At 47.0% G+C, this 13353-nt stretch overlaps 1 protein-coding gene across 1 annotated transcript in view; it reads left to right on the top strand.

Moving 5' to 3' along the window:
- UCHL5 (ubiquitin C-terminal hydrolase L5) overlaps positions 1–13353 on the top strand; it is a 223054-nt gene that overhangs the window by 144099 nt on the left and 65602 nt on the right. The window contains exons 7-8 of the mRNA XM_086956996.1: positions 324–387; positions 10089–10191. Coding sequence (XP_086813122.1) covers positions 324–387; positions 10089–10191 — 167 coding nt within the window. The remainder of the gene's footprint in view (positions 1–323; positions 388–10088; positions 10192–13353) is intronic.

Raw genomic sequence — 13353 nt, 5'->3', positions numbered from 1 at the left:
CCTTTGTTGGGCTGGCTTGTAGATTGGATTTACCTTAAAAGACGACGTGTCAGTACTGCATTTTGACGACTGTTGTCCCCAATCGAGTTCTGATGGTAAACCGTTTCCTTTTCACCCCCTGCCTAAGGGTGTCCGATCTGTTCTAGAGCAGTTCTTTTGTATTTAGTGTTTTATAACTTGATGATGTTTCTTTGCTGCAAAGTCTGCTTTTGTCTCAGTGCTGGTGTTAAAACTTAAGACATATGCTGTTTGGAAGATTAAATTAGCCTACTTTTTTCTATTTGTTCAAGTTGGATGAGCAATTTCATTTATTATTTTACTAGGGCCGTGCAACCAGGAAGACTGGATCAGTGCTGTGCGCCCAGTCATAGAGAAGCGCATACAGAAGTGAGTATACACTTTTCCTATGGTTCTAAGCTTTTCACTGCAGGCAAGTCACTGATTCACACTCTGTGACAGTGAACTTCCTTTTGTGCAATCTCCTTTCTGCTGGCTGCTTCTCTTCTTACTCCTGTTGGCACCTCTCTTTTGATTTAGCTAATTGTTAACTGCATTATTCTCTCTTTGGGTAAGGGTTGCTTTCAGTCCTTCATCTGTGAAGCTGAACAGGCAGGCTGCAATCTGGATATGACGATCGCTTCTTTTCCTTTTTTTAAATTTGTTTTTTATTGGTCTTGGGATAGGGTTTTGTCCTCCCTCTGTTTTGATAATGACTATAATTAAGGCCTGTTTTGTTAGGATTTATTGTAATGGGTGTTTTCCCCTCCATTGTTTTTGGTCAGCTCCCACTCTCACCCTATAATGCAGGCCCTTTTTGACAAAGAGCCTCCTGTGGTGGGAAGTTATCCTTGTAAGACGTAATATCCTTGTATGGTGCCTTTTGGGCTTCTGCCTTTTCTGAAGCCTGCAAACATATGTTATATGGAAATATGAGGAACCGAGTTGAGGGTTTACAAACAAATACAAAATTGAGTATTCTGGCAGTACTCTGGAAAGTGATCCAACACCCTCCTCCCCCTTCTCTTTGGGCTTTGCAGAGATCCTCTATGAAACCTCTGGAAGTCCATCCGAGAAGAATAGCTCTTATTCTGACATTGAGAGGCTTACAGATCTCCTACATTTGGCTGAGAAAGCTATCACCATCACATACCTTGGGGGTTAGAGGCATACACCACTGACATCCTCTACGTCTTCGTAAACGTTGAGGGGTGCTGCCATTGTGATCGGAAGTGTTTTAATGAAGCTTTAAGACCTCACCTTCAGCCAGAGGATTCTCCTGAGCAAATCTACCTCTTCAATCTGTCTCTGTTTCCAACTGGCTCTATGCAAGGACCAGAGCATTTACTGCGGACGGCCTGATTAGCACATGGCTGGGGCCAAACTAAGGTGACATTGTGGGTGAAAAACTATGGATTGGGATGCAGACCAAGCAATTGCCAGCAGATGAGATTAATTCCAATGTTCCATCCAGCACCTTGTTTTTGCATTTGACTCATGCATGCTGACATTATCTTGTGCTGGGCATGTGGATGGTAGGATTGAGTGTTGCTAGGCACATGAATGGTGGTTATGCCTTTCACTGTAGGTTCAAAGCAGGCAGTGTCTTTATATGTGTACGGAGATTGATGTACACTATTTGGCATGTGAAAGTATCTGGTTTAACTGCAAAATGTGTTCAAGTCTAATCACCATTGTATGTACTACACCCCTGAGTAACAATGCACACATACAAAGTAAATGATTACTGTATATATGGGTCAACAGACTTATTATTAAAAAGTCAGTTTACTTTATTAACTCAACATCTCTTTAAGACCGTAATATATAGAATTTAATCTAGTCAAAATTTCAAACAAATGGCAAATAATCACATCAGCATTCAGTCACGCATTCACACAATACACCATCAATATGCAATGATTTTGATATTTGATATACCTTTTTTTCTTCAGTCTGGGCTAAATTAGACCAGAATTCTTTGTAAACAATCTCATTGAATAATATATATCACAAAAACCATGATCACTGTAAAACAGAGGTCAAGGCTTAAATTGTTGATATGTCTTCATGAAATCAAATCTACGCGTGCTTCGGCGGCGCAAGCGCCTTGATCACGAGATGTTTAATTAAAACTATAGGATACCTGAAAATATATATCATCAGTCTAGGCCTGTTATTACATTGAATCAATAAAGGTTAATATACTAATGATAAGGTTGGTTTACCCATAGGCAAGACCCTTCACCCTAAAAAAGAAAAGTTAAGGAATAAATCAAAAGGCATCAGGTAACTTTCTGTTTACTCGTGGGAGAAATTAAAATAAAGGATTTTAGTGCGGAAAACTCATAATTCAACATATGATACTAGATACCAAAGGCCAGAGTATCCAGAAAAGGAAAGACACATAACCAGTGCAAAAGAGTTTCATAAAATGGTGAAGAGATGCACTCCTTCAAGCAACTCGCACGAGGCATAATGCAACTTTGGTATATATCGCTTACCAATCGGGAAGATCGAAATCACTCTAATGACGCTAAAACAAAGAGCTGCACAGGGAGGATAATGCATATTGGCCTCTACAAAGAAAACAATGTGCAGGAATTTGAGATGACTCATTTCAATGTATGCAGGTCAGTGAGCAAAAAATAACTCAAACCTCAATAATAAAGGAGGCATAGAGGTGTACCTTTTATTCTTGGAAACTCGGTGTCAAAAAGTTTAATCTCAGGAGATTTGAATGGGACCAGTTCCAATTTTCCCAGGATTGCAAGTTGACTATGTGAGTTTGGGGATATAGACTAACTCTTTTCCTAAAAGATTCTAAATAGAAATACCTAATAGTCCCATAACACGAAGTGCAAAGGATTTTATGGTGACAACTAGATGGTACATAAAAAATTATTACTCCAAAGCGCTACTACATGTATTTGTCAAAAAATGTCTAATCACCTCCATCAAATTAGTCTTGACCGTTGCCAGCGGGCCACAATGTGGTAGAGTTGACAATTTTTCAGTTTTTCCTGAAAATATCCATGTACAGACAAACCTTAGTGGTCACCTGAGGGATTAAATCTGCTGATAAGGTTCAAGAGGAGTGCAGAAAGGGCACACAGAGCCCGCGCTGGTGCTGTCATCGAGGGACTGAAGTGCAGGGACCCTAAATATTAAAAGGAGTCGCACTGTCTGATTATCCATGTGTCTCCTTTTTGTGGAGGGAAAGTGGTGTACTTATTTTGCAGATTGATGAGGGGTTGGCAGGTGTACAAGAGGTTAGCCTATGGGTAAGGTTTACTTACCCCTGTGTTAAACTCTTCCTCGCCCCCCCCCCCCCTCCTTTGGGGGGGGGGGGGGGGGGGGGGTCCAGCAAGACAACAGGAATTTTTGGTTTGGGCATGTGGACAGTAAAATTACTGAAATGTAAATATTGATGATTTTATATATTTTAATGCTGTCACATTGTAAAGGGAGAAGGTTAACATCTGCAGTCTTTGGATTAATATCTTTGTGTACTTGGTTGATGGTCAGAAAAACAAGCAAAAAACCCTAAATTCGGTTTTTGGTGACATCTTTCCAAATATATCCTTGGTAGAGAATCCCTAGCCCCCTTACCTCCCCTCTAAAACTTTCTTTTAATCCTTGTATATGTTGGCAATGTTTGTAACCCACCATTGTACTAAAGACACTATTTGTTAATATTTTCCTAAAAATACTTAAGAGCAACCTTGCATACAAAGGAAAAAATAAACCCGGAGCCCTCTAAAATCAGTATGTTGAAACTGGGTCTGTGGATCCTGGCCAATCTCAAAATATACTGGTGACGCCACTTAACCTCGTGTTTATCTTCAAATTCAAAATGTGTGTCCACATTCATCACTGTAGATAAAAGAAAATGGGTGTATGCATTTTCTCATTATGCCACATTCCAAAAAAAGCTCTGGTATGGGACGTTCTCTGAAATAGTCACCTTTTTATATTGAGAATTACATCAATTTTAGGATCTGTAGCTGTCGATGGGTGGATGCCGTGTCGCTGCATTGCCGGTCTGCAAACCATCTGGCGATCCATTGGAGTTGAGCAGCGAGGCAGTAGTGCTCAAAGCAAGGGGCCGCTAGACCCCCCTGATCTGTGGGTAAATATAGCATCTTGATCGCTACCCTGTGTCGTTTGGGACCCCAGATAAAATCCCTGATAGTCTGTTCTAGCTGGGTAAAGAAGGAGGCTGGTACATAGCTAGGCATGTTGGCAAAGTAATACAGGAGCCTTGGTAAGGCCACCATTTTCACCAGTGCCACTCTGCCCGTGAGTGCCAGGGGGAATTTGCTCCAGAATCGCATCTGAGAGCGAATGGCTGTTAGAGCACTGCCAAAGAGGTCCTGTGTTTGCCGATAGACTCATATGCCTAAAGAACGAAAAGTGTCTGCGCTCCATTGCACTCACCCCGTTGAGCACAAATCCTGGATCTGAGACTCCTGCTCCAAAGGCACACAGCTTGGATTTAGCGGCATTAACTTTTAGACCTGATAGCGTTGCAAACTCTTCCAGAACACGGGCCAGGTCCTCTGGGATCTGACCGAAGTCCCTGCAATATATCAACAGGACGTCGGCGTACAACGAGACCATGTGTACGTCGTTGCCTAGTGGAATGCCATGTTGTAATTGGGCTCTCTGACTCCATAGCCAGTGCGAAGAGGAGAGGGGACAATGGACAGCCCTGCCTTGTGCCTCGTCGCACTGGGATGGTCTCAGAAACATAGGGGCCCACCCTCACTCTCATCGTTGGGTTCGTATAAAGCAGATGGGTCAGCTGCCAAAATGTGGTGCCTAACTGGTACCGTTCAAGGGTCGCAAACATGTAGTCCCATTCGAGGGAAGGGAAAGCCTTTTCAAGGTCAAGTACAAGGCAGCCCGCCCGCGGCCATTCACATGTGGAGTCGGTCTCCACTTGAAAGAAGTGGCGTAGGTTAAGTGAGCTACTACGGGGCGGTACAAAGCCGTTTTAGTCTGCGTGCACCAAAGAGGGGACTGCTTGTGCGAGACTGTCCGCTAGAATTTTAGTCCAGAATTTTGTAATTGGAGTTGAGGATGGCGAGGGGTCTATACGAGCCCATGTCAGTGTGATCTCTCTCGGGTTTAGGCAGCGAGATGAGATTTGCCTCGCAGAGCGAGGGGGGAAGGCGCCCGCATCTACCGAGCTGAGAAAAGAGTATGTAGGTGCGGCCCTTATGTTACTTGATATGCCTTGTAATATTCGGCCGGGAAGCCATCGGGCACCAGGGTTTTGCCCGTTGCCAGTGATGAGATTGCCTCCCTGATTTCCTCTAAGGATATCTCAGCATCTAGGAGCTCTGTACTCCAGCAATGTCTCAGGCAGTTGTATCCTGTCGAGGAAGGATGAGGGGGGCATATGGGTCCTGTGGTCTGGGATTGGTATAGTTGCTTATAGTGGTGTGTCGGAGCTGTGTGACTATCACATTGTGTATGCACTAGTAGACCAGTGTCAGCCCGTAGGGCGCTTATTGGCGCGTGGGTATGTTCCTGCCTGATGAGCCAGGCTAAACTGTCCCGCACGGTCAGCGGCGGCATGTGTCCTGGCTGTGAGTGCTGCGTAGTTATGGCAGAGGAGGCACTCCAGCAGTTCGGCGTGTTGTGCGCGTAGTGTCTCTAGGCGACGGTGGTCTCTACCCCGTTCCTCACCATGTACCTCGTACCGTAATAGTTCTGTTTCTATTTTAGTTAGGTCATGTTGTAAGGTCTTGCGTATGTTTCAGACAGTGCCCCCGCACTGTGACCTTGAAGGCCTCCCACTCCATTAGCGTGTCCCCGGTTGTGCCCTCATTGAGTTGAAAATATTCAAGGATAGCCATTCCCAGTGACGAGCGAAAGGGCTGGTCCTCGAGTGCCGCAGTTTTTAATCGCCGGGTGTGGGTGAGTGGGCGCCCAGGTACCAGTGTTGGGGACCCTACAATCCTATCTAGTCGCACAAGCAACTTGTGTACCGCTGAGTAATAGGAGTAGATCCGAGTATCGGGATTAGTGGCATGCCATATGTCTATTAGTGCCCAGTATGTCAGCCAGTCTTTGAGGGTCCTCGTGAGAGGCGGAAATGATCTATCAAGTTCGACATCTAACACTTAATTAAAGACTCCTCCGATGAGCCATGGGACCCCATTCCAATTGGCAAGTTTCCCTGTGAGGCTATCTAAAAAGGTGGACTGGTTGACATTGGAGACATAAACGAAACCCAGGAGAATCGTCTGGCCGTTGAGTCTCCCGCTAATAAATGTGTATCTGCCCTCCGGGTCAATTAGCGTCTGTTCACTCACAACTGGGACTCCAGCTCTTACCCAGACAAGAACACCCCGCGCATGGGCCGAGCATATTGTGCCATGTATATGTCCCCTCCATCTACCTCTTAGTCGACCGAGCTCTGCATGCGACATGTGTGTCTCTTGGAGGAACGCAGTGTTGACCACTCTGCGCCGTAAATAGGTGTAAGTGGAGTATCTGCGTGTTGGTGTGTGTATACCGCGCACATTCCATTCAATTATGTTGACCTGTACCATAGTATAGCTGTTTGGCAAACTAGGTTGAGCAGGAGGGGTGGGGCATTATTTGTGTGGTGTGTGCGCTTATTCCAACCCAGCAACATTAAAAACAAGGGAGATGGAATACAAGCTAAATTGCGCTTAACTGTGGGGGCGAGCACCGAAGTGATGTTCGTCCAAACTGTGGGGACCAACTAGGGGCTAAAAATAGAGAAAAAACTCAATGGTCAAGTAACTTCTAGTGTGGGTACTGGGGGCACGTATATAGTGTGTGTCTGGCTTCCCCTTGGTGTCAGGGTGTAAACTGATATCCCCCATGCCAATGCATGACGCTAAGAGTAGTGTGAGCGGTGGGAGCTGCTGTCTGCGATGTGCATGGCATGTGTGACAGCCATTGCCGTCGGGCGTAAGTTACTGACTAGGGTGTCAAGCATAGTCAAATACAGTGCTGGTGCTGCAAATACTTGCGGTTGATGTGTTCGACCTGCAGGTGTTAATTAAAAATCGCATAATGTCATCCGCCATTTGCGGGTGACTTCTGGCATTGGACATTCTTCGGATCCGTCCAGTCTGGATGACGTGGAGTCGCCAGTATCTGAGAGTCTAGATCAGGGGTCTCCAAACCGGTCCTGGAGGGCCGGATCCATGCCAGATTTTTGGGATATCCCCATTGAGATACATGTAGTAATTTTAAAAATCTGGCACGGATCCGGCCCTCCAGGACCGGTTTGGAGACCCCTGGTCTAGATAGACTATGAAGGCAATCTGGGTTGGAGGTTATTGGTCCCAATGACGCTGCCATGTGGATTACCTCTTGTTGTTCAGCCTGTCTCTGTTCCAGGTTGGGGGAGGTGGAGGGGGAGGTCGAGATGGAGGTCGCATGGCTCCTGTCCGGGGTCTGTTGTGCCAGTCTCCTGCCTGACATCCTTAGTTATTCTGCCCCAGGAGGCCTTGGCCCAGACAGTAGGTCTGATTCTTCCAACCAGGCCCAGGTGTCAGAGGCGTGGGCTGGCGCCTGGCGGTTTCTGTGCAGGGATTCAGTGAGTTCTTTTGATTCCAAAGTGTGCAGATAGTGCACCATCCGGGAGTAGCTCTTTAATCCAGTTTTCGGTTTACTCTTCCGGGCGTCGCCCCTCTTTGCCTTCCGGCATGGATGTTATTGCGGCGGGAGCGCCCTTCCACATCCTCCACCATGTCTTCCAGGTCACGTACATGGTCTATAAGGTCCTGTAAGGTGGCTGCATGGCTTTGAGTGATTGGCTTCAGTTCCGCAATCAACTGTTCCTGCGAGCAGACTCTGTCTCCCACCATCCGGGAGTAGCTCTTTAATCCAGCTTTCGGTATACTCTTCCGGGCGTCGCCCCTCTTTGCCTTCCGGCAGACCCACCACATGGATGTTATTGCGGCGGGAGCGCCCTTCCACATCCTCCACCTTGCCTTCCAGGTCACGTACATGGTCTATAAGGTCCTGTAAGGTGGCTGCAAGGCTTTGAGTGAGTGGCTTCAGTTCCGCAATCAACTGTTCCTGCGAGCAGACTCTGTCTCCCAGCTTCTGGTGGTCGGTAGCACCAGGCGTCCAATCCGTGATTGTGATTGCGGTAAGGTGGAGAGGGCCTTTCTCATGTCGATTCACTGCGTGGCGGCGGGTAGGCCAACCGTTTAAGTGGGCGCGCAGTCCTGTTCGCGCCAGTTGTCTGTTACCTGAGCGCCTCTCCTGCAGTGTGGTATCAAGTAATGCCGTCCTCTGCTGTTCTTCGCAGATGTATTAACCGGCTGAGGCACGAGAGTGCACGGGGTGCCAGCAGATCTCGGCGTGCCACCACCCAGGATTCGTGAGAAACAAGGAAGGTCTCCGGTTGCGCCACGCCTCCACGCACGGCCTAGGCCCAATCCGGCCCCCGAGCCTGGTCTAAGGCAAAGGCAGCGTCGTACCACCAAGGCGACCGCTTGGGTCAGGTCCAGTGTAATCTGCTGTTCCCTCTCAGGGCCAGGCGATGAAAGTGGACCGCCCTACCCCGTGTGAGCAACACCAGTCTGGGGGTCCCTTACGTATGGCCGCCCAACGCAACGGCCCACTCGCACAAGTCCACCAGACCTTCAGCCCGGAGGCCTTCCGCTCACCTGTAAATAGTGCCTGTTGCCCCTCCTTGAGCAGTAGATCCTGATTTGTTACTTCGGCAGCTGCCAAGGCGCCGCTCAGGTAGGCTTGGAAGCGCGGGATTACACAGCACGCCAGCAGGCTTCAGGGATGCCTCATGAGGCCCATGTGGAAGTCTTGTCGGGTTCAGGAGAGCGTCACTGTCCCCTGTTTGTGAAGTCTCAGTGGCACAGATGTGCGACTCACGCCTGCAGGCCTTAGCACATCAACTCCCTGAGGCCTCCTCCTCTAGTCCCGTGCTGGCCGGGTGGCGGCTGAGTACTCTGCCTCCTCAGGCTGAAATCAGCAGTCCGGTGTAGTCACCGATGGGGATTGCCTCAGACACTCAGCCGATGGGGCTCAATTCTCGCTTTCGGGCCTCCACACCTTTTCGCCCGGGAGCTCCGCCAACAGGCCGTCACTGTCGGGTGTTCACCGCACTCTATTTTGGTAGCCGCACCGTCCTGACGGCCGGGAGACCTCGATATGCCACTGTCGCTGCCTCCGTTTCATGAAAGGCCCGGCAAAACAGGCCAGCAATTCGGAGGCCGCTCTCGCAGCATTGACGCTGCTCAGGGGACGTCTCACCGGCAGGATTTGCGGACCCGTAGTCTGTGGCTTGCCCACTCTGACCAGGTATGAGTGTGGGCCGCCGATGTGTAGGCACAGGTCTGTTGCTAGATTGAGCCCAGGTGGTGGGGGACATCAATGATTAACAGGATAATTAGAGGTACTTGAGCCAAGCGCTAGCAATTTGCGTCCGCCATGTTTTGCTGGCTGGACACACCCCCACCAAGAGGTGCTCTCATAATGGAAGTCGGATTTCAACTAATCTATGGAGTCATCCTATGGATGGGATGGAAACATCAGCCTCTTCCCTCCATCAAATAAAAAAAAATAACTGCCCTAATCATTCCATTATTGACAATGACAGAAACTACCTGACATGTTTACTTGCTAGTAAATCTCTAATATGCTAATTAGAGTTGCATATCTAATCACAGGAGCCTCTATTTGTGCATGCTCCTTTTATTCTACATTTGTTAATGCAAATCCAGCGAATTGAAGATGCACTTTTCACAGCAGGGCAAGCTCATGCGCATGTTGCTCAAAAAGCTTTTCCACCGTGATCAAGATACCAAATATTATCCTTTGATCAGTGTTGGTTTTTATATTGGCTCTTTTTATTAGGGCAATTTTACTGTCCAGGTTTTCGCTTTCGTTGCTGCAGTTAATATTTTTTGCTTGTTTACCTTTGAAAAATGAGAATAAGTTAAATTCCTTTACTGGGTCATTCTAGTATGCAGATGATCCTAAAATGCAAACCTCTTGCTAAAGGAACTATCTATCATATGTACTGGGACATTATTTAATACGCATTTATAAGAGCTTGCCATCACTTGCAGGTACAGCGAGGGTGAGATAAGGTTTAACCTGATGGCCATTGTGTCAGACCGAAAGCGGATTTATGAAGAGAAGATTGCTCTTTTGCAACAGCAGCTGTCAGAGGTGAGCATTGCATTAAAGCATTGCAAAACGATTTGTTGAATATCTTGCACTCTTTTTGTTGTTGTTGAGTTTTACAAATACCAAATAAAGAAGAGGAAACTATTCACTCATAATCCTAAACTTATTTTACAGTCTCACTTCTGTTCACTCATTACACACCTAGCAGTATCAAACAATGAAATGAAATGAAATGAAAAAGAAACTTAGTAAAGCGCACTGCGGCCAAGCGGCTTCCTGGCGCTGAGGACTCATCCAGACTCACAGAGGGGACCCAAGGGGACTAACTGGGGAACGCCTGAGAAAACAGGAAAGTTTTGAGGGCCTTGCGGAAATGGGTGTAGATGGGGATGGAACGAATGGAGAGAGGGAGAGTGTTCCAGAACCGGGGGGCAAGAACCGAGAAATGGGTGCCCCCTGTGCGAGATTTGCGAAAGCGGGGGACGTGGAGAAGAGAGAGTGAAGAGGAGCGGAGAGTGCGGCTGGGGTGTGAGAAGTGATGAGGGCATTGATGAAGAGGGGGGGCGGAGCGAGCGTGCGCCCGAAAGGCCAAGCAGGCTAGTTTGAAGTAGGATCTGAAATGAACAGGGAGCCAGTGCAAAGATTTGAGTGCAGGGGTGATGTGAGAAGATTTGGGTAGGCGGAGGATAAGGCGGATACCTACAATACATACCTAATTGTCCAGGAGGCGAAGGGAAAGCAGATATTTCACTATCAACTCAAATCCATGCTTTCAATTTTAATACACTTTCTCGTGTCTACACCCATTCGTGCTACACTACCATGGATTGAGCATCTTCCAGTCTCATTGAAACTCAGAGTATTTCGCTAGTTGGGTCCTAGGTTTTCTGAAACTTACCGGCCAGTCCTTGCTTTTATAACACACGATCATAACATGTATTTGTAAAGCGCATGTTCACCCAAGGATATCTTGGAGCTGAATAACAAATGTTTGTTACCCAACTCCGTGGTACTCATTGTATCGACCTCGGAAGGATGAAAGGATTAGTGTACACATTTAGATTTGAACCTTTAAATTTTTCACATTTACAACCTGTGATCTTAAGGTCAAATGCAGGGCACTACAGTGGATGCATTAGTTAACTAAGCCGACAGGCCCGTGCTCTGGTCGATGGCCAGGACCATGCACCACTTTTCTTGAGTCGTATAGTGTTTCCCACGTTCTTTCACATTATCACGCTTGGTCACCATTAGGGTGAAAGAGCAAAGAGCCAACTTTGTTTTTAAGTATATCCACATCATTGGGGAAGCTCAGAACAACATATTGCAGTGCCAGCAGCACCTTATTCTTCAGCACTGGACTGGCTTCCATCTTTACCCAGAAAGCTTGTATGACACTGCAGCTTCACAGGGTGTAGATGAAGGTGCCATATCATTTCCACATTTTATGCAATGTTAATCTGCTGCAAGTCCCATTGTGTGTAGCCTACTTATTTGATAATATGCCTTTGTAGGCTCTTAAGCTCTGTACACCTTCGGTTGACTTAACGTCCACACCTCTAATGTGAGTAAAGGGTGCCTCTCAAACTGTCTTTTAGTCGGCCTATGCCCCTTTCCTGTTTTTTCCTCAAGTTGCCCAATGAGTCTGATGTGGTATTTAGTAATGGTATGTAGACTAATGATAAGGCTCCCTTCGTTAGTCACTCTGCTTGGACTCTTTTCTTCACTATGGTGATCTGGGGCAGGGCAGGGCAGTCCAGTCTGTGTGTGGGAGGTGAGGGCTTGTTGGAGCTTTGTGTAACAGTGTTCTTGTGTTTGTGATAGTTGGTATTCTTCCTCCAGATGTAGGAATGTTTAGGATCCCCTCCACATCGCCAAGCCTAGAGATACCAAGCACTGTTTCACTTCTTAGTGCTTTCTACCAGGTGGCCACAATGGCTGTTTTTGTCATGCCTCAGTCACACCTATCATTATTGTCTATAGGGCTTCCCTAACCCCACTCCTGTGAATGAAGTACAGGTAAGACTTTATACACATAGACGTCTGTCTTGTTTTACTGGGTTATCTGCTGTCTGCAGGTGGGTCCACTTGTTCAGCATGTGGAGCTGGGTTGCTAAGAAGTAGTTCCAGCCATTAGTTAGCACTCTGCCTCCATTGTAGACTGATCAAAAACGCTAGTAGTGCAAACGTGGCGAGTCTCAATTCTACAACAACTTATATATATTCTCAAACACAAAGGCTACAGGAATGGTATAGTTGGGTTTAGATAACCATATAAACTCAGCAGTTATGTATCTCAAATATCAAACTGGTGCCCAAAGGTAATTATTACTCTTGCCCCCGCCATGCAGTTGTTTTTATCAATAATTTTACAGCAAATGTTGCAGTGATATTATCAATGATTGTAGGAAAGTGCCCCTTTTTGACATGGTCCCCCAACTTTTTGCCTGATATCTGTTACACTGTTGACAGAAGTGCACTGGGTTCCTGTTATCCAGGTCCCCAGTACCAGATCTCTTTCCCTAAAACTGTACAGTTGTTCCCCCCAATTGGCAATAACTGTATCTCCCCTGTAAGTACCTAGTAAATGGTGCCCCTGGTGCCTAAGACAGGGAAGCTAAATATGGTCTTGAAGGGTTTCAGCAACTATTGTGCCTCCCTAGCAGACCCCTCAGGATCAACATGCAAACTGCCATTGCAGGCTGCGTGCCATGATGCAGAGAAAAGTGAAGACCCAACATGGCACACCTCCTGTGTGCCGTGCCTAGAGACATTGCATGTGGTATCAGCCATTCACCCTTACAGCAGGCCCTAAGGCAGGGTGCACTATACTACATGTGTGGACAGATCTGCCTCAGTGATGTCTTGTGTCGATTCTTAGATATTACAAGTGAACAGGGAAGCCATTTTGAGTACATGTGCAGGACACTTGTGTTTACGAGTTCCCCAGCTACATGGTGGATTCACTGAAACTATATTTTTGCAGCGTGAATCTTTCTGGATTCACTATGCTGTGCATATTCCGCGGTCTTGTGGTTGGGTCCGGATTCGTAGTCTTTTCTTTGTTTTTTTTTTTGTTTGTTTTTTTGTAGCCCTTGTGGGCGTCGGCGTCACACCTCCTCGGGTGCATTTCCGGTGACGTCGGCATGCTTCCTGCGGAAGGTCCCACTCTTGGGCGCCATCTTTAGATTCTTTTTTCCGCGG

The sequence above is a fragment of the Lissotriton vulgaris genome, chromosome 1_1 (assembly GCF_964263255.1).
Source record: "Lissotriton vulgaris chromosome 1_1, aLisVul1.2, whole genome shotgun sequence".
NCBI classification, from domain to species: Eukaryota; Metazoa; Chordata; class Amphibia; order Caudata; family Salamandridae; genus Lissotriton; species Lissotriton vulgaris.
The sequence above is the reverse complement of the archived record's forward strand: the minus strand, read 5'-3'. Positions and strand labels throughout refer to the sequence as shown.